This window comes from Rissa tridactyla, chromosome 3 (assembly GCF_028500815.1).
Source record: "Rissa tridactyla isolate bRisTri1 chromosome 3, bRisTri1.patW.cur.20221130, whole genome shotgun sequence".
In the NCBI taxonomy this organism is placed as follows: domain Eukaryota; kingdom Metazoa; phylum Chordata; class Aves; order Charadriiformes; family Laridae; genus Rissa; species Rissa tridactyla.
Window position 1 is genome coordinate 94,458,823 of NC_071468.1, and position 22,124 is coordinate 94,480,946.

General features: G+C 38.2%; 1 protein-coding gene across 8 annotated transcripts in view; it reads right to left on the minus strand.

Annotated features, from left to right (window-relative positions):
• The window catches only part of FAM135A (family with sequence similarity 135 member A), a 91,024-nt gene that overhangs the window by 38,191 nt on the left and 30,709 nt on the right, over window positions 1-22,124 (minus strand). For 6 of the 8 annotated variants that reach the window (XR_008465292.1, XM_054194383.1, XM_054194382.1 and 3 more), the window contains 6 exons: window positions 10,186-10,265; window positions 6,096-6,235; window positions 5,909-5,979; window positions 5,410-5,583; window positions 2,699-2,825; window positions 2,189-2,342 (listed from right to left, as the gene is read on the minus strand). Coding sequence is in view for 7 of the 8 variants with exons in the window: in XM_054194383.1 (XP_054050358.1) it covers window positions 2,189-2,342; window positions 2,699-2,825; window positions 5,410-5,583; window positions 5,909-5,979; window positions 6,096-6,235; window positions 10,186-10,265 (746 nt within the window). In the remaining variant the exon portion in view is untranslated. The remainder of the gene's footprint in view (window positions 1-2,188; window positions 2,343-2,698; window positions 2,826-5,409; window positions 5,584-5,908; window positions 5,980-6,095; window positions 6,236-10,185; window positions 10,266-22,124) is intronic. The other 2 variants (XM_054194387.1, XM_054194389.1) reach the window with 1 other exon arrangement.

Sequence of the window (22,124 nt, forward strand, 5' to 3'; positions counted from 1 at the left end):
GTCTTGTGTTAAAATCATATGACAGAGCAACAGCAAAGCAAACAGAAGAAACAAAATTAAAGAGATAATAATTTAATTTAAAACAAAAAAAGTGATGATTCTAGGATTTAAACAGGACTTGAAATCCTCTTCTGCAATGCTCATTAAAACTTCACACATAAAATCTCCACTATAAAACAGTTCATTTACTTTAAAAAAAAATGCAAATGACAATCGTGTATTTTGTGAAGTCCAGAGGGCTTCAATTTCTTTATAGACATCACAGAAACACAGATTTTTTGTTTTGTTTCTTTTTTACTGTTGGTGGGTTTTAGAAAAATTAGCGTTAATGCTAGGCAAGAGTTATTTTTCAGGAGCAAAAGGTGAGTAACAGAAGCATAATTAATATTTACATTATTAGTCCTTTTTGTTATATCAATTGTCCCAATCAATTTATATACAAAATAACCCAAATAAATGAAAAAAAGATTTACAAATAAGAAAACAAATTAATTCTAGCAGAGACTTAAAAAATAACAAAAAAACCCCACAGGAAACAAACTGTCAGCAGAATATGTACAATGAATGTTAAATGTAAGTAGTAATTTTCTCTTCATACGTTTATTTTGAGCATTTCTGTTCAAGCTTGCATTCCTAAAGGTAAGCTAAATTACCCACAGAAATGACAAAAGGTCTGACTCAAGTTCCACTGAAGCTTATGAGAATGCTTTTGGTGACTTCAGTAAGGTTTGAAAGATACAACCCAACCATGTAATCCAATGGCCAGCTTTTTTCTATTACATATATATTTTGTAGGAACATTTTAGGGGAATTGAAGGTCCTATCTGAAACATTTAAGTATCAAGATTTAGTCTAAACCTGTCCTTACAAGAACAATAGTGCCAACAGATTCTATTTGGGGAAAAAAGCACATTTTGTCCTTAAAAGGAAGACTAATAGTTGAGTCATTCCTTTAATAGGGTGTATCCCTCCATATTGAGATCAGGATAACTGACACAGAAATATTCTTTGCACCATAACTATAGCAGTATTTTTGCTTCTATAAAGAAACAGCCTCAGTTTCTGGTATTTTTCTATGCACAGATTTGTAATGCACTCCCTCCCTCAAAAAAAAATATTAAAAAACAGCTTGGTATTTTGTAATACACAAGTAAAACATTCTTTGTTGGAATCACTAATTGACCACATCGCATTTTTGCAATAGTTTTCGTATCTCAATTTCCAACCTTATTGTTTCATAATGCTTAGTTTTGACATTGGTAAAATTAAACAATACAAAAATCAATAAATGCTGTCTACATTCAGTGTAAATTCCGAAAGATTTATTTTTTGGATTTCAATAGAACTTTACATGAATAAAAAAGTATTGCTTGATGAGGAGAAGTCTAAATCATCCTTTATAATGCCAATGTATTTTCCTTTTTCACTTTCACCGCTCTCCTAGTTCACAAGTTGAGGCTCGGCGCTCTAATATACCCGCATTCTACAGAAATGTAACATACATTTCCATGCATTACATTTCATGTAGTATTTTTGCAGTCTTCATTGACATAGAACTTAAATTTCTTTCTATGAGGCTGTCCTGTAAGAGTTTAATTTTAACTTTGTTAAAGAAATAGCTTCTCTGAAAGCGTATTTTAACTATTTGGTTTTATAGAAACAGTTCTAGTCTATTCAGATCTTTTCCTCATTTTTAGGTAACTAAATCTATTTAAAAAGTTATGCTACAAACTGAGCCAGCAGCAATTTCTTCTTGTAGGTCTTTTTTTTTCAGGTAAGTTTTCATTGTAATATTCTTCACAAATCAAGCTTATAGAATTCCAATCTTTATACAAATATACAATGTTTCCATATAACAAACAAACAAGTGCAGCATGCTAGCTTGGATTAAGAGTTCCTCTAACTTTCTCCACCGAACACAGTGATTTGAAATAACAGGGCAAATCAAGACCAACAAGAAAAAATACATTTGCATAAATTCAGGCTGTTATCTCCTCATTTTATTAGTAACGTGACCATACTTGTTTCTTTTTTATTTTTTTCTCAAGTTATTAAATTCCAGCTCAGTTTGAGCAAAAAGATTTTAGATATACAAGATGTATGAAATCAATACCAGTTTAGTCTAGAAGAAGGTTATTCTTAATAAACATTGACAGGGAAGTGATGCATTTTATTAAATTCAACATACCCAATTCAATTCGGTGAGAAGAGGGGAGCTCCTTTGTTATCATAATGAAATAGCTATGTAACCCTTTGAAAGCAAGCAGCAAACTGGCACAAAGCGTATAGTGGAAATTATAGGCATGGCTGAGGAAAGATTCTGAAACAACAAAACTGCAACCCTAAAAAAAAAAAAAGGAAAAAAAGATGAGGCACATATTTATTTTGTACAATAAATTAAGTGTTAACAGAATAACTAAAAAGACAGATAAGCAAATTGCCTCTTTCAGAAGCCTCATCCATATTTTTGCGATTTTCAATGGGTTGCAATATATTAAAAAAGAAGGTTAAACTCTTAATATGGTAGAGATTTCCATCTGAGTGTTCCTGAAGCATGTAACATAGCCTTTTGGAACAATTTTTCTCATTTCCCATATGACTTAGCACACCACTTTATCAAGTAATACTTCTGCAGAAAAGATAAAATTCACACTGTCCAACAACGTACAAATAAAATCTTAAACTGATATATTCTTACATCTGCTGATAACTGTTTTGTGTAGTTATTGCCAAAGACCACACTTTCAAGAGAAGGAATCACAGAGTCCCTGTTTTGTGCTGGTGCATTCCTGTTCAACCACGTATTCTTCACTGGGCGAGGAAAGCTGCAAAAAGCACAAATGAACTGATAATTTGAACATACTATGCATCACAAAACTATCACAGTTAAATTCTTGGTTTTTCTTGAAAAGTAGTAGAAACAAGGACCCTCAGTAAGATCCTGGAAGTTCCTAGCATGGTGGGCTGCCCTTTTAAAATTCCTCAGGATGGCCCAGATACCTCAGTTAAGTCTCTGGTGCTGCGCTAGGGGAGCAGTCCTTCTAAAGTAATTCTCTTCTGAAGCATGTCTTCAGCTAGTTGGAGAAATTTAAGAAATTATTAACCTCAACTGTTCTGTTGCCATCTCTCACCATGAAGGTCAGCAGACTGTGCCAGGGATGGTGCAAGCTCTTCCTTGTTATTTTGAAGGCAAAACTCAACTAATTTAAACAATATTCCTGAACATTTAAGCCATACGGATAAATTTTGAACTCTAACAGGTAAGATGCATTCATTTTCTGCCAACTTTGCTGTGGGGACGTTACATCCTAAAAGTGAAGCAGCAGCAAACAGCTGGAAAGCTGTCACACAAACTGCCATTGCTGTCTTCCTAAGGGATGCCTGACCTCTGCCTACCGAAGAGGAAAGCCCATCCTGAACCCCTGGGAGAACAGAGCACCCTGCAACAGCAGCCTTGTGAGAACAACAACTACGAAAAATGAATGAAAGATGAACAAAGGCAAAAAGTGAGGACTTTCAGATAATGGGCAGAAATAAGCAATAACAGGTTAATAAAAAGAGTAGATTGTACAGGACTCCAGGTCTGTTACCATGTGGAATTATTGCCTCTCTTTCAAGTTAAGTGTTAATACTGGTTGTTCCTGAGAGAAGGAGAACCTGGATGCTACTCCGAAAAGGAAATACTCAGAAAGTGACTCCCTAGGAAAGGAAGGGGTGCCAACAGTGTGAGCGTGACCCATACAGAGAAGCAAACGGTCACCCAGGAAAGCCCAAAGGGTGAAGGGGAGTGAAGTCTGCAACGTTCAAGTGTTTCAGAAAGAGGTGCTCCACAAAAGCAAGTGATATGGACGCAGCAATTTAAAATGTTTGCTAAATATTATAATACGGGATATCCCAGATGGAACAAAACACTGTCAATTTGAAGGTTTCTTCCTCTCCCCAAAGTGATTTAAAAGACAACTGAGATCCTTAAGATAATTTTATGGACACCAGTAACATTCTACTCTGAAGATAACAAAAGCAGCATGGAAGTTACTGTTTTGTTTCAATACGTCCTTACACAAGTATCTATATCAAATTGAAGTTTAAAATTATATAGCATTATTGTATCAGTACTTGAAAAGCCACAAACAGAGGAAAAATTGTATTAAAACCATCAGATTTTCTGGAACCTTTTAAAAAGTCAACAGGGACAAATACATTTCTGACTGAAAATTAGTAACAAAACCTGGTTTTCATTTTCTCACAATGATGTGAAGTTTGATGCTACAGCTACGGGATGAATACAGGGAAAACACTTGAATTTCACTTGTGGTACAGTGTGACAACTTACACCTTATACACATGCTGCTACTTTAAATGCATTATTTTATCGGATGAGGTCTTCAACAACAGTACTAGCTAAAGTAATTCCCACCTCCTTGCTACTTGTTCCTTTCCCAAATAACGCTGCACCATTCCTTTGGATACGCACAACAGACACCTAAACACAACACCAAAACAATCCAGCTTGGAAGGGAAAAAAAGCCAGTTTAATCCTCCAACCAGCACAGTCCTACTGCACAGAACAGCTGTCTAATGTACGTAGCTTTCCATGACGTGAAGACAGGGGACAAAGAGGGGGAACAGCTTAAGCTAAAGGTTTGGACATTTACAGTACAGCGTGAATTTGAATATGAAGAAACTTGGGGGAGGCAGCATGGAGTATTTGAAGCATGAAAGAAGGCAAAGATAGATGTGCTGAAGAAAAAGCTGTGTAAAGAACACTTCATACGTGTGACTGGCTGTACGGCCTTTTTTCACACTTACTTTTGAGACAGATAAGCAAGGTAAACAGAGATTACAAAGGGTGACACAAGTCAATGAAATAAAAAGGCTTCAGTAAAAATTAAGCAAAAGCTTTTTTAAATAGAAAATTAAATTCTCCAGTTCCGTTTACTTTAGAAAATGGTAAATGCATCATTTGCAGACATCATTGCCATTACAGTAATAACTGAAAACTGTGAGGATAGCTAACAGAAGATGCAGAATTTGTATTAATAGCACCTATTTCAGTCACTAATTAGAGTGAGCAGCAGATCTTCCTGATTAAGAAAATCTATAAATATTTATAAGTATAAATATACATGTATAAATACAGATATTTATACATTCCTCCTCTTCTGTGGTCTTGGGTATTATCTCTCTTCTACACTACATACTCTTATTTCTAACAAAAACAAACTCAAAATTGTTCAAGGTAACTTTGAAAACAAGAAGTTTCTCATCACTCTGGGCCCCCATTTCCAAAATCATCATATAAAAAACTATATTAGCCACAGATTTAACTCCTTCCTAAGTATTCTATTTTTATAACATTTCCATCTGGACACTCAAAAATTTATTTGCATTTTAGTAACAAGAGATTACCTTATCAACGGCTGATGCAGAGCAACCAAAGAAGCATGGACTATAACCGATATGACAGAAAGGTGGAAGTAATCAAACATAACATTGACGTAATGATGAAGGCCCCGGTGCAAGTTAAAGTGCAACTTTAAAGTTCGGCTACTAATTGGCTGTAGTGTGCTCAGGTCATCTGGTCTAAAAAGAAATTAAAACAAAACAACATACAATTAGAACAGTCATATTTGAAGTGCAAACTATTAGTAACTGACACAGATAGCAATTTAGCATAGGTCTACACTTTGGAATGCAATGACATCTCCCCCAGGAAAGAAAAAAAAAAGAAAAAAATCAGAATGAGACAAACCAGTTATAAAATCTTAACAGACTTCAGCACTGGATTTCTTTTTTACCCTCATATATGTCTAATATGAACACACTAAGGCTATATGTAATACAGATTTAATCAGTTTAAAAAGTTAATATATATCATTGCTTTAATAAAATCTATATTTAAACTTACGAATAGTCTGTATCTGTGAAGTGTAGATCTAATGTTAGCAGAAAATTCATTTCATTAAGAGATTCCTCGATCTAAAAAGAAATTGTAGAAGTATGAAATTTTTTCAGGTCCCTTATTTATACTAATCCAAATATTACATAACGAACACTTCATTATCTGAATACAGTAAAGTTGCACAGCAGATTACCTTCCTCTCATCTAACAGCATTTTTATTTTGAAAATCATCACATCATTCACAGAAACTTCCTCATTTTTGTAAAGAATCTGAAATGTTTTGCTGCAAACTATATTGTCGTGGATTGAAGCAGGAAAGGCAAGATCCGCACCTGAAAGAAGAAACAAGTATTAATACAACTGTCCTAGAATCTGGAACCACCAGAGCACCTAATAAGTGGAACTATCATTCCTGTCAGTTTCATGACCACTATTAAACTGTAACACCAATAATATCAGCAGTTTCCATTTCAGTCAGCAACTGCTGGAATTTGAAGAAGCGCATTTTGTTTCAAAGAAATACTGTGGCAATATTTTTAATGTAATTTGCTTTTAATGTTAAAATCTGGACTGAAGAGTTTTTGCTTGGTTCCAAATTGGAGTAAGACTTTCTAGGCATTAAAAACGCTAATAAAAATCCTGAAATCTGTCTTGTTTCATCCAGGATTCACGCTGATTTGCAAAGTTTAACAACACTGAGAACTCTTAATTACCTACAGATGAGACAAAGAGGTTAAATGACATATACCACTCCACTGAATTAATGGAGAACAGAGGTGATTTGTTCTTTCCTTCCAGATCTTTGCACACTACTCTGGCCAGACTAGTTTCAAGCGTATCACCCGAACCTTACATTTCTCATTCAATACAGCACTTTTACTTTCAGTCCAGAGGCTGCTCATCAAAGAGAGTCCAGGAAAGTGTGATAAATGGTTGGGGAATCCTTTGCCAAAAAAAGGTTAAAAGTCTTGTCACAGAAATGAGAAAAGGAATAGTTTAAAACAGTTATTGAGGAAGTGTTTAGCATAACAGCAAGGGGCTATCACACAGGAAATACAATGATGAGCACTATTCTGTGAAACAACACATAAAAGAAGATGCAACTTGGAAGAACAGAAGTAACAGAACAGTTACCAACACTTTCTTATCACTCCTCTACGAGCAGGCTCAATAACATCAACCTCTTAGAAATTGTGTAAACAGGGGTGCAAAACATAGAATCATAGAATTGTTAGGGTTGGAAGGGACCTTAAAGAAATTCTTTTGATTCCTCTTAATAAATTACTTCAAAGGAATCCACAAAAGAAAAAAAATCTGCAAAGCTTATGCTTTACAGATTTGGGGTCTACAGGGCTCTCATAGAAAAGTACTGCACCTGGCAAACATTCACACTCCATCATCTTCCTAACATCTTAGTTCAATTTCCCTTCAGAAACTAGAAACAAGTAAAAATACCGGGTTTTGCTGACGTGCTTTCATACATATCATCAATTTAGGTGTTCTGGACAAAATGCTTATAAAGGCTGAATCATTAAAGAGTAACTTCCCTATATATAACGCCACTTTCAGCTTATATTCATCTATGTCATCTGTTACAGGTGAAGGGCAGAGGGGGTACAGTTTCACAGGACACGTAATCTGATATAACCGCAGAGCATCAGCAGAAGGGATCTCCCACTCCAGCCTGACACAAAAGAAGTAACGGAGACACGTGGCTGAGGTCCCACTTCCTATGCAGCATCCAACTCTGAGTTACAGCCCTCAATTCTGCTGACTTCAGCGTAATGTGAAACGGCGCCCTCAGAAGTGACAGAGAGGGGTCGAAGAGGAAAAGCTGACGCCAAGATCAGGCTGAGCCACATCTACGTGAGGAGCAAGGTCTCACAAATGTGAAGTCAACGCGGCAGAACTACTGTTTTTTAAGCCAACTATGCGCTGACTGGCCAAGACTATTTCTAGGCTTCTATCCACACAAAAAGCCATCTCAGCTATGGAGGGGAAAAAATAGTGGGGAATTAATTTATTCTTGCATCATAACAATGGACGTCTCATTCCTAACTTGCCTTTTTTTTCCTTCTTTTTTTTTTTTCCTGAAAACCAGCCACAAATTTCTGATAGAAGGAGGAATTCAGAACAGCCTCGAATCTGAAAAAAAACTCATACAAGCTAGAATTACATACGTTTTTCTTTTAACTTTCTAGAGCATGACTACATCTGCCTTCAGATTACAAGAATGCCAGTAGACCTTCCCAAGGCTGGAGCTAAAGTAAGTGGCTTGCCCTGTCACATCTGCAATGACACTCGTTCGTTCTGGGTCCCAAGCAATTCTAGTGAACCACTAAAGGACGTGGGAAACGGAAATGGAAGAAAACTCCATTTAAATTATCACAGGACCTCATGAAGAGCTGGGAAGGCCCGGACAAGGGGTAGAAGGAAATGCAAAGGAACAAGAAGGGAAAACTGAGACTGTACAATTGACTTGGGGAAATAAAAGGAAGAGACAAATGAAACAAAAAGTCTGTGGGAGAGCGGAAACACACCACTAAGGGAAGGAAACTGCAAGTGACTTGTGCAGAGGCTAGAGAGAGCTAGAAGTAGGCAAAATGACTTGGGCTCAAGTAGGAAAACCATGACGCTGTCAAAGGGAATAAGATTTAGAACAGTTAAATATGAGGAAGACAGAACAAGGGAGAGAGAGAAAAGTATAGGAAGAAGAACTTGACTGACACAGGACATCATGCTCAAAAGTGAGTCGTGGGCTCCTGTCCAGCCTCCTCTGGTCAACAAGCAACACTTTCAGATAGTAGCTCAACCCTCTTAGTGCTAGTCCACAGGTAGCATAATGCTATTTTCTACAAACAATGGCAGTCTCAGTAACTGGCATCAGCTATTCCACTACCTTGAGCAGGACAGCTACGAGTCAAGAGCTACAGCGTCCAGCTCAGCTAAACCAAGCAAGCAACTGAAACGAATGGAAGGCAGAGGTCCTCGGCAAGACCAAGCATGATCATATCCACAAGAAGGACAAACTAACGCCCTTTCATTGACCAGTTTGTACCCTTCTTTCTGCTTTGTTGTGGCACAAACATTATAAGTAACTACCTGATAAACCAAACTGAGACTGATCTAAAAATTACCTCAGTTTTTGGGTTTGGAGAGGTTTCGTTTTTTGTGAAACGGCTGCTTATCAGCTGAATGAGTTCCTCAGTTGAGCTCCCAAGCCAAATCAGACATTTGTGTCAACAGAGCACAGCACAATATGAAGGTAAGAAGCAGCAGACAGGGTTTTGTTTTTTGACAGCACTGATGATCTAAACTCACATCTAAAGGATCAGTTTAGCAGAGCTAAATTCCCTAAAACACACTAAACTTTGCCTTTGAAGTGAAATAATCTTGGTTCATAAGAATTATTTATTTTTTTCACACAAATACAAGAAGCATTCAGGAAGTATGACTAAAACTCAGTATGTACATTATTGCTCTACTCAGAGTTACTTTTAAAATAGCCTCAAAAATTCAGGTTCCAATAATCTCATATCACATTTTCTCAGACTGTAGTTGGTTTTTCTTCTTTGCAATTCCAAGAATTCCACCTAACACTTGAAAACTTAATTCATTTTTTGTTATTCACATTCTCACAGCATGCTGAGGTGTGGGCTTCACAGAATTAGGAAAGCACTAACAGGTTTCTCCGGGTTCAGTTTGCCTGGACAAAGAAGTCAAAAGTGAGTGCCAGGTTAAAAAAAAAAGAAAAAAAGATGAGGGAGTGGGTAATTCTGTTCAGGAGTTCAACTTTGCCACCAGACAACAAGAAAGCAAGTCTGAAAACAGCAAGCCTGAACCCTTTCAGAATCTTCTTTTCAGAAAAAAAATGGGCGTAGCAATCTGTAAGTCTGTATCTGAAGTTCGCCACTACTGTGAGTTATCTACTTAAATGAGATCTGCCCTTGCTCATCTTAGTCTGAATCATGGAGAAGATTGAGCAGATCAATGGAAAAAACAGAAAACACCAATATAAAGGCATCACCATATTTTGCTACCAGCAAAGGGGATTAACAGATGAAAAACAGTAACACAAATTCTGTAATCAACTTTTAAGTCTCATTGCTAAGAACAAGCTAGTTTTTCAGCAGGTCATGATGAAACAACTTACATCTTTTTGTGTTAGCAACAAAATTAGAACTACTTTTATATTAGTTATAACAATGTACAAGAATAAGCACATGCCCTTAATTAGCAAGGCAAGATAATGACCTCATTTACTAAAAGTTTTTGCACTTACCAGTTGCATGTAACAAGCTAGCTTCTAATTTGTGTGGAATTCTTGGAGGAATTTTCATAGATGCACGAATCTGGTAAAAGCTAAAGCAAAAGACAGTGATTTGCAACACATATGGTACAGTACATCTCATCTACCATAAACAGATACATACAATGACAAAGGCAGGAACGGAAAGTGGGAAGGAAGAACAGGGCAAGGAAGTCTACAAAGCTTAAAACGGTCTTATTTTATCTCTTCATCCTGTTGGGTTTTTTTCTTAATTATTAACCATAGGGGCAGCCAAACACTTGAATAAAAAAAGGAAGCCTCAACACAGAGCTAGTCTGCCCACACCCCACAGTGTTGGGGCAAATATTTACAGAGCTACACAGTAAACTATGCTGGAGAAGTGATATGAATGAAAAATCAGGATTGTCAGCTACACTACAACCGTCACGGAAGGATCTACCATGTAGCACATCTACAGGACTGCTGTAGCCAGTTCTGCTGCTGAAGGAGCTATTTGTGAAACTGCAACACATCGCCACCTCCAGAATCCCCAGAAAACACACCGCTTACCAGACAATCTCTATATTGCTTGCACCTCATATTAAAAAGTGCAAATAAACGCTTACACTAGGCAAAATATGACAGTACTTGCAGTGCTAAAACACAGTATTATTGTCTTTATGCTATCAAAGGCAGGAACTGCAGACTTGAAGCCTAAAATTAAAAAAAAACAAAACAAAACAACACAAAAGTCTATTTTCTGGGTCTCTGCCCCTACCTTTAAACAGTTTTTAATCCTATTCAGTTATATACTGTTACATAATCCTATTCAGTTACAACTTTGATTTTCCTCTATGAAATCCCTAATTGTCACCCATATTGACTTTATGGAAGTCTTTACATGACACAAGCACCCATAAATACACTTAGATGACACATTCTCTCCATCTCATCCCATTTTCAGATCATTTATTTTTGTCTGAAGGGGTAAGCTTCAGCTCCTCAGTGAGCTGACATAACCTACAGCTCCACAAACACTAACAACAACGAAAGGAGGGAGCAAGAACATTCACAAGTAGAGAGTAGGAAGACAAGAACGCCTTTTTATGCAGAAGTATGGTCTTAAATGCCCTTATGAGTGTGCAATTTACCCTTACCACTCCACTCACGGTGTACACCCACTCAATCTTATGGCTCATTTTCATCATCCCCACTATCCAAATCCAAACTACTCTATAATCTATTGTGTTGTTCTGATTTTGGCTTCTAACACTTCAACTAAAGCTAACCAGCTGATCATCCAGGACTTCACTAGCAACTGGTGCATGCAACTGTGTACTAGCCTAAAAATCAACCAACAAAAAAAAAATCTTAATTTAATCCTTCCACAAAATTAAAAAGTCAATTTTAGTCTGGCCAAAACTGGATGTCAAAGAATGCTTTATAACAGTAGATGCTTCATGAATGAGTGATATTGCTAGAGATAAGACATGACAGCAAAATAATTCCTACCTTTTAAAAATCAAATAAAACCACCTATTGCAAACTAATAATTATATATTTTGGTTTTAGAAACCCACAGGTCGAATATGATTCCATATATACCTCTTAACTGCTTCATAAACAGTAAATGAATTCATTTTGTATTGGATTAAAAAAAAATAAAATTAAGCTTTCACTGTTGTCTTCTCCAAGACTGTAAGGAATTGAGGAGATTAAGAGACTGCTCACAGCATTAACCCAGAAAGATGCAATCTAGTACACTGATGTGCTCCTTTTCTGTGGGTCAGATGTGACTTCCATCATTCAATTAATTACTCATTCCACCTATACTGAGGACACATGATACATTATAACATACAATAGCCTCAGCAAGGGGATACTTTCCACCAGCCTCGGTTTCACAGTGTCATTTCTGGATCCACAGTAAACATTTCTCAAGAGCCTGACACTCTACCGCTACAAGCTGCATCTTCTGTGATCGAAATGACTAGCCTGTCATGGCAGAGCATACTGCTTGTTACTTCAGGTATTTAGAAAAGAATGCAAGTATCGTTGATATGGTTTATATTAACTATTATGTCTCAGTAGCTCAGAGACATGCCAGATATTTCACTTCATGTCACCCTAACCTTCTACCAAACTGGGTTGCTTTATTAGACTTTAACATACCCAAAATCTGCATCATTCTTAGTTCATGTTTAGAGCCACACAACAGTTCTAGAGAGCATAAGTTTAACTAAGGCTTTTCAACGAATTAGGACTGTAACAAGGTAAAATGAAAGACAAAGGCAAAATAAGAACTGTGCACCAAACAGAAAAAAGGTGCAATGTGATATTCCTATTACTTAATGCAATAAGACTCGCTTGCACTAAAGATGCTATTAAGTGACTGTTTACAAGCTGGGCACCAAAGAAAGTAATCAATAGAATTGTTCATGCTTAGAATGCAATTTGTGAAACCAAAAGGCTGTTAGGACATCCTTCCTTTTCCTATTATTACTTGCCAGCAATTAATCAAAAGCAGATTATTCTACCCTTTATACAGTAAACCCTTTACCTGCCTGATACATTTTAATTTGGGTTAATGGGGAGATGAAGGTGTATTGTTTGCTTGTTTGAGACAGGTGGCTTTGATTTTCAGCAGATTTATACTTTAAGCAGTTTATAACATAAAATGTTCACCTGTTAATAATAAAATCTTGCAGTAGTTCAGCTGAGGGCAAATAGGTAAACATTAATTCAAAATCTTGTGCCTAGATCTTTCAAACAATTATTTAACTGCATCAAGATATTTAAATAAGAAAAACAACCTGCTACACAGTATTTACCCAAATTATTAACTGCCATTCATCTTTAAATGCCGTATATATTCAGGATCTATCTGCAAATCAAGAGCTATGATACTGAAACAAGGTACTTTATTCACAAAGGAATTACATTTGTAATAGACAAAATAAGGAAATGCTTTCTAAAATTAAGATATATATTCCCTATTTGACAGCAAATTTTAAAAGAAATTTAAAAAAAAATAAAAATAATGCATTGAGCCTCATCACTCCAAGCCCTGCCTTCCTCATCTTCCATCCATCTCTGGCTCAATTCAGTGATAAATTCGTGTTGCAATGCTTCCTTTTCTATTAAAAAAAAAACAAACCAAAAAAAACCCAAACACAACCCCCCCCCCAGACCAAAACCAAGTCACTTTCAACAATTTCCCAGCAGTGTATCATAAACACTGCTTAGTTTTTATATATACAACAACCGACCTATAAACCTGATCTATTTTATTGTATCTGCTTGGACCTCCAGATAACAATTCAGTATCAAGGACTTGTAACTCACCTATCACATTCAATTATCCCAAATATCCTTAAAATAGTCCATAAATAAGACCTGAATATAATCAAGTCTCCATTATCTTATGTAATGAGAGCATGAAGGTACCCTGGATAGTGGAAAATCCCAGACAGTAACAATGCTACAGAGCATGCCACCGATGGTACAGCAAATGCGCCCAAATAGATGAAGCATCTTGGGTTTACCAACGCTTGCAAACCACAGTCCAGCATCTTCCAAGAGGTGGCATGTGCAGATCTAATCAGGCAGTTGCAGGCTTAGTACTATAACTTTTCAGAGGGTGTAAGAGTTTGGGTCCATCAGTGTGTCCATACTAAAATGCCTTCCTGAAGCCCAGAAGAACAGAGAACACGGTACAAACACTTCAGCGGCATGGCCTGCGCTAAAGCAAAGTCAGGAAGATTCACACGCCCAAGCTCAGTACAGCGCTTTTTCTCTGACACAGACCCATAGTCCCAGGAACACAACAGAGGGTACTTGAACTGACCCTGCACCAGTGTGGCTCCTTCTCAAGTCCTGACTCTGACGACAACCTGGAAAAATGCCTTACAGATAATAAAGACAGGGGCTCTATGCTGGGCTCTATGTTGCTTTCAAGATTTATGTAAAACTGTTTTCCAGAGCAGAAATATTGAAAAAAGAAAATAAATCAAGCTTTGCAATTCACATGAAGATTCCAGAAAAGTTCTGAGGTTCCCAAAGCTTAGACTAATAGTGATTTTTTTGGTGAAGATTTTTGAACAATAATTTGAAAAAAATCTGTGTTATAACCTGTCCCTTAATCTCTCTTTTCGCTGCATTAAATGAGGAAAACATCATTTTCAGTTTATTAAAGGTTGCACTTCTCAGGTAACAAAGAAGCCAGAAATATTTTGACTAAGATGTTTTAAAGCTACTCTCCCTGTTTTGAAGAATCGACGGTATTCAGAAAGGTGATATACTGTAAGAACACACATTAATCACCCACAAAACCAGCATCATCCATAAGTGTAAGGACCTTTTGCTACCTTTTGCTCCATTTGCTGAAGCAGGATAGCCAAGTATTTCACTAAACAGAGAATAAAACAACAGAAATATCACCAAGAACTGTAACTTACAATAGGATGAAAAAATGCAGTTAAAAAATGGACCAGAAGCAAGAACCTGATATGCAATAGTTGCTGGAATACCCTGATAATTATGCCATGATGTTTAGAACCACCACCTGATAATTCAGCAAGATGCATTTGGAGCATCTTTTATGATACAACTACGGTTTGGCATTTTTAAAGCCTAGGCTACAGCAGGCAGCTAACGAAGTAGAGTCTCACCGTGAGTCACTGCAGTACAGGCAGTGTAGGGAACAGATTTGGGAAGAACAGCAGACTGTCAGTTTGATGAAGGTCTGACACCACAAGAAGAAAAGGTTCTGAGTGAGCCTTTATCACCATTTTGTCGAGACAATGAGCAGGTTACAACTGCTTGACATTCATGTTGCTGATGTAAGAGTGATTTGAAGGACAGTCTCCATAGGGACAAACTGAGACTTAAGGACACTTAAGGATTGGAACAGGTTGTCCAGTTGTTGGAATCTCCACCATGGAGGCTTTCAAGACCTGAGGGGACGGAGCTCCAAGCAACATAGTTTGGACTGAGTGCTGACCCTGCTTTCAGCTTGAGGGTGGACTGTATGACAGGCTACTATCCCTTCCACCCTGAATCAGTCTACAATCCCAGCAGTTAAAGGAAACCTATAAAACAGGATTCAGCAATTTACAATATGGTGACCAAAAGGCAACACAGCAAGAAGTGCATATGGTTGGGAGCTGGTACACAAAACAAGTTGGAGAGAAATCTGTAAACAGAGCACATTCCAGCTCCTGTTTTTCCCAAGTCTAAACTCAGGAAGACATTCCTGTACGTACACAGGCAAGATACTCCCCAACAGCTGATTTGCATGCTTCTCTGAAAGGTAGCATCTTCCAGTTCCTGTTAAATTTCCAATGTCATAGACTTGAGGAAAATAAAAGACAACCTACAACACTGCCTCTGAAAATTTGCCAACCTCTCCTTCTCTAAATGCTTCCAGCATTTACCTTTACTTTTCTTGGCCACAGACATGAGGTTGAGGATAAACACCAGATCCCTTGCTCTGGTTGCACTGTTTAAAAGCTTTATCTTGAAACACCAGATCCCTTGCTCTAGTTGCACTGTTTAAAAGCTTTATCTTGAAACAGTTCCACATCCATCCCCCAAGAGGTACCTTTGCATTTGCTTCACAATGTGAGAGTTAGCTTAAATATTTGAGATGTTTACTGAGACAGCATACACAAGCAAAGCCAAAGTCACTGATGGAGAGCTTATAACGAGATTTCTGCCAACCCCAGCCTAAGCAGTCTTTCTTCAGGTAATAAATGTGTGTATGTGCTGATGTCCATTTATCTCATTTGGTCCTCAATACACTAATATGTAAATTCATAACCATGGTATTAAAAGGTTCAAGGATATCTGCAGCTTAGTCTCTTTACTACAGACCTTGTAAGAAAAGGTCTTCTGAAAAAAGCAGTTAGAATTACTGCTCTCCTGTAGGCAGAGGAGACCTCTACTGTCCATCCTGTATGAAGGATTACATTTTTTCCATTGAGCTGCATTAAGATCTTGAAGATTCAAAACCTGACATGTGCCAGAAAATGCTTTCCCACACAGGAAAACCGATAGGTTTCTTTTTTCATTGGGATCATAATTTCCATTGGCATAAGTAAGTTTTTTTCATCACATTTGTTGAAAATTATCATTTATAATCTGAGCAAGAAGTAGGTTTAGCAATAACCGGAATGTATTGTGCTACAAACAAAAAAAGGAAATGTAGGAAGTAATGGTTATTTGACTTTTTCAATGCTTTCACATGAAACCACAGGCAGCAATGTGTGCAAATGCAGCCGTAAAGGACAACCATTATTAAAAAATAATCTCATGCATAAAAAAAAGTGTATGTGCTTTTACAGAGATAGCTGCATGAGCATTTACTTGAAAAACCACTTTGCCAGCTAAAGTACATTCCAAGGGAAACGTATGTCCTGAAAAAACTTCATAATACAATTCGCCATTGAGGTGAAACATTTCACAGTTCCTCTCACCAGGCTGCAGAAAGGCAGAAGCGCGCATGGCAGAGTCTGACCTTTCCTCTTCCATGAATCCCAGTGCGCTCACGGCACACGTAAATGCGCTCAGTCGCATTAACAAGAGCAGGCATTGAACATCGTGGACTGCAAAATTCACATGCACACTGGGTCACCTACAGGGCAGCTTCTAAATTTATCAGTTCACCAAACAAAGGAACAGCTGTGACCATGCATATGCAAAACCTCAGGAGAGCTCTTGGGATCTACTGAACGCAAGGCCCTGTTGAAAACACTCTCCACTGCAGACCACCACTAAGACTTCTCTCTTTCTCCTTTTTCCAAGGCGAAAGAGCAGTGGCTCAGGCAAGTGTGCTTCATTTGGCACATGGGGAAACGAAGCTGGGGATGCAGCACTGCTTTGTAAATAGGGAATGTGGCACTGAAACGAGGAACTGTGAGAAAAATGGACAGAGGAGCCAGTCTCCTGAGGAACAGGTAGAGGCAGCGATGCCATTGTAATGGCTGCGTCTGACTGACCCTGGCAGAGCGGTGTCTTCTACAGACCTTCTACACATCACACCTCTTCCCATAGAACCAAACATGCACCGACAGAAACTCCTGCTGCGGTGAGAGGCTGAGTCAGCAAAATTTTGAAAGAATCCAACAACGAGAGGGCGCTTTCTTTTACTTCTGTTCAACATCCCTCTGTCCTACAAGCTAAGCCCCTTGCTACTGCAGAGACCCTACATTACTAATTCTTTCATGGATTTATAAAAATCCATCTTAAAAGCAGCAAAGATATATAGCATTTCACACAACCAGTCACAGGCCTGTACCGACAAATGCCAGCATACGTGCATTTTTCAAGGCAATCTGGGATCTGAGTATGCTTCTGATGTTTAAAGCATTTCAAATGATCTTGGAACACAAATGCTCTATTTTAAATATTACCACAAATTCATCAGAATTATTTGGTAGCCTCATTCTGCAAAAAGGCAATCCAGGCAAAGGCACACAAAGAGGAAAATCAGAAAGGGAATAAAATCAGGTGTAAGGGAACAGAAATAAGAGAACATAAAAAGACACAGAATAAAGCACAGGTAATGAAATGCCGATTCTCAAAGTAACAAATGCAAAAATAGAAGAGAACTCGTTAGACTTGTTCCTTCATTTTCTCCACCATGAGAAATGGACAGTCATCTATAAAAAATTAATCCTACCAAACCCACCTGGGGCCCACAGACTACCAAATGGCCACCAAACTAGTTACAGGTGTTATCTAGACAGCAAATTATTTAATTCAGGTATAGAACACACAAAAAGATTCTTATCTTGCAATCACTTTGTAATAAGTACTCCTAACATGGACTAATATGATACTACACTGTGCTATAATTGTGGGGTTTATCTCATTTAACAAATTCTAATTCAGATACTTGAACAGCAGGAAAATTATCATGCCCAAAATACTTTATTTAAAATCTTTTATCAATCCCTTCTATGAAAAATGCAGGTATTTCCCCAGCTGGCTAACATATTTTTATTAAGATAAATAAAACAAAGGGCAAACTTACAGGAAACAGATAAAAGGCACCCATTTATTTGAAAGCAAGTTTTCTTGAAAGTGAATTACTTTTAAAAAGTACCTGACATGTCTATGGCACACACTACTTCCAACAAATACAGATATATACAAAGATATATACAAGCTATTAGACCAAAAGTTTGATTAGAATTATTTGGGAAACTAATACCTCAAATAAGTCACAGCAGCTTGTTATGAAACAGGATTAAGTACATAAACAGGAGAGTGGGGAAAGTAAATGCAGCTGGGGATTTTGCCTTATTACTGCAAAAGCCTTTTCTCCATGTTCTTACCACAGTCACACTCAGGCAGAATTCCTGCAGTGGTTATGAACGCTTATTTAAGAACTCAAAAGGGGAATACTTTCAATTAAGTACTGCTTTTTTGAACAGCCATATAAGCATATAATACTAGATTAGCTCTTATTTAATCAAATAGTCTATGTCTCTGTTTATAATTTTAGTTCCTCTTTTATTTCCTGTTATTACTGAAAGGAACAAGAAAGAAATCATCTAGATTACCTTGCATCTTTAAATTACAACAGCTTTGTGACGCTAATCTTGATCTGGGTTAATGATTTCCCTTATATGACAACTTTCTAACTCTTTTTAGCTTTCAAGTTTGTGGGTTTTTTCATTTGACTTTTTGATTCAGCGTACTAGCCTCACAAATGACACATCACAAATGTTTAACCACCAAGTGGCTTGAATGTTTTGGTTTTCTGGGCACGAAGATATGGGATGTAGATTTTTCCTGGTAACCAGGGTCATAATTTTTCAAAGTTCCACCCCCTACAAACAGGCAGCAGTTTTTGCTCAGACACATCATAACATGTTAATTTTGAAATCCAGGTTTAGCAAATACAACAGATGGGAGACAAGAAGACAAGTCTGACAACTCATTTTCTGGCATTTACTGGTCTTTCAAATTTTTTACGTTTTGCAGCTGTGCAATTCTGTTCCTCTCATCTGTCAGTAATCAAGTTGTATTGGGTTTGTGCAGCAAGGCTTTGGTAGCAGGGCGCTACAGGGGTGGCTTCTGTGAGAAGCTGCTAGAAGCTTCCCCCATGTCCAATACCAATGCCAGCCAGCTCCAAGACAGACCCACCGCTGGCCAAGACTGACCCCATCAGCAAGGGTGGTAGTGCCTCTGTGATAACATATTTAAGAAGGGGGAAAAAACTGCGCAACAGAACCGCATCCAGAGAGAGGAGTGAGAATACGTGAGAGAAACAACTCTGCAGATACCAAGATCGGTGAAGGAGGAGAGGGAGGAGGTGCTCCAGGCGCCAGAGACTCCCCTGCAGCCTGTGGTGAAGACCATGGTGAGGCAAGCTGCCCCCCTGCAGTCCACAGAGGTTAATGGTGCAGCAGATATCCACCTCAGCCCATGAAGGACCTGCCAGAGCAGGTGGATGCCCGAAGGAGGCTGTGACCCTGTGGGAAGCCTGCACTGGAGCAGGCTCCTGGCAGGACCTGTGGACCTGTGAAGGAGGAGCCCATGCTGGAGCAGGTTTGCTGGCAGGACTTGTGACACTGGGGGGGACCAACGCTGGAGCAGTCTGTTCCTGCACACTGTGGAAGGGACACGTATCAGAGCAGTTCTTGAAGAATGGTAGGCTGTAGGAAGGACTCACAATGGAGAAGTTCATGGAGGACTGTTTCCCATGGGAGGGACCCCATGCTGGAGCAGGGGAAGACTGTGAGGAGCAGCAGACACAATGTGTGATGAACTGACCACAACCCCCATTCCCCATCCCCCTGTGCCACTGGATGGGAGGAGGCAGAGAAAATCAGAAGTGAAGCTAAGCCTGGGAAGAAGGGAGGGGTGGGGGGAAGGTGTTTTTAAGATTTGGGTTTATTTCTCATTACCCTACTCTGATTTGATTGGAATAAATTAAACCAATTTCCTCAAATTGAGTCTGTTTTGCCCATGATGGTAATTGCTGAGTGATCTCCCTGTCCTTATCTCAACCCAGGAGCCTTTTCTTGTATTTTCTCTCTCCCGTCCAGCTGAGGAGGGGAATGACAGAGTGGCTTTGGTGGGCACCTGCCATCCAGCCAGGGTCAACCCATCACACAAGTATACAAGCCTTACAATTCACTTTGCAGATTATTTTCATGAAAGGCAATCTCTGTTGATATTTATGCTGTGTATGCTATATATGATATATAGCAAATATATGATACATTTTACCAGAGATGGAAATTCAGGTACCTACCACAAAGAAAACTGTTGCAAAAAAAACTATGAATTGAACTGGGAACTGTTGTGTCTTATGTAAGATACATTAAATGAAGGTCATCACTCTTATTCCCTACCAACATATTCATCTATTCCCCTGTAGAAAGCTACGTCATTCAAGGAAGTCACATTAGCTCCTCTAGTTGAATTTTTTAAATGGAATCACTATAGTTTCAAATATAACATACTGCTCTGAGATGTGATTAGGACACTAAGAAAGAAAAATAGTCCTTCAGAATCAGAAGCATCTATCTTTGCCCCCCCAAGCAAGGCACAGTTTCATGATTTGTTTAAGTCAGCTTAAGACAGTGCTGCCACAAGTAGAAACAATTTGCAGTCCAAAACTCCTTTTACATGTTTTTGCCCCTCCTCAAACAAGTTTTGATGTTCCAGCAACTATATGGTAAATCAGATCAACAGGCTCATGTACCTGGAAAGGGAAAATAAGAATCCAGCAGGGGCTATTACAGATGGCAGGACCACACAACCAGAGGAGAAAGCCGAACTGCTCCCTTCAGTGACATGACTTGGAGTTAGGCCAGGTTCACGTACTGGTGGGACTCCACACTCAGAAATAATGTGAAATTGTACTGCCACTCCCTGTAAATTATTTTTTTCCTCAACTTCAAGGGTTTCAACTCTAAAAAGACTGAGAGAAGTAGATCTGCTCACTGTGTACTGCATTTATGCATTCCTTATTAACATATTTTTTATGGAATAATCTCAGAGAATATTACCAGAACAATATTAGAAGCAAGCTATGAAAAGTTAGCAGCAGAAGTCAAGATCTGTTTCTCTAAATTCCAAAATTCATATACTTATTAAGATGATCCTTAAAACTCATGAATGCCAAAGAGTAAGGTGAGCTCTCAAGATGAGCTCTCAAGATTTGAAAGCAAAAGATTCCTACACACTCCACATCTTAGCCCTTCATGAAAATGAAAAAAGTTGCTGTTCTTGGATAGACTATTTAATTTTTGCAACTGTAGAGCTACCTCCTACAGCAAAAATATCTTCCGTCTCCTAACACCTACCCCATCTAGTACATGACAGCAACTACACCCTTAGAAGAACAAAGCTAAAAATCCAAACTCACAAGAGTTAACCTTCCAATACTAGTTTAAATAAACTAAACAAATTACATAGGCACAAACAGATTAAGTAGCCAAATCCCTTTTTCTCCTGCCAGGTTCCACAAGCTGGATACCCCGAAGACACACAGTGCCTACTGAACCTGTTCAACAAGTCTAAAAAATTAAACAAGCAAACAAAACAAACAAAAAATATTTTACTAAGTCTACATTTTGTCAAAGGCTTTTATTTTGAGAAAACTGTAATGAGCATTGCAGAAAACTTCAGACGGTATCCAAAAAAATTTGAAATAAATTTTATGTAGGAATGTATTCAGGAAAGGTAGGAAACAAAGATTGCTGAAGGGAAGACTGCAAAAAGACTACGAGACCAAAACTGAGAAGGGCAGAACAATATATTGGGGAAAAGGGAAAAAGTACGCAGAAGAAACGCTAAATACAGTAACAGGATTGATGATCACCAACGTGATACTATGATTTACTGTATATGTACACTGAGGAGCCTTAATCTTTCCATGGGTATCTGAATCCTTGTATTCCCCTTAGGAGGCTGACCTCCCTCCACCGCTC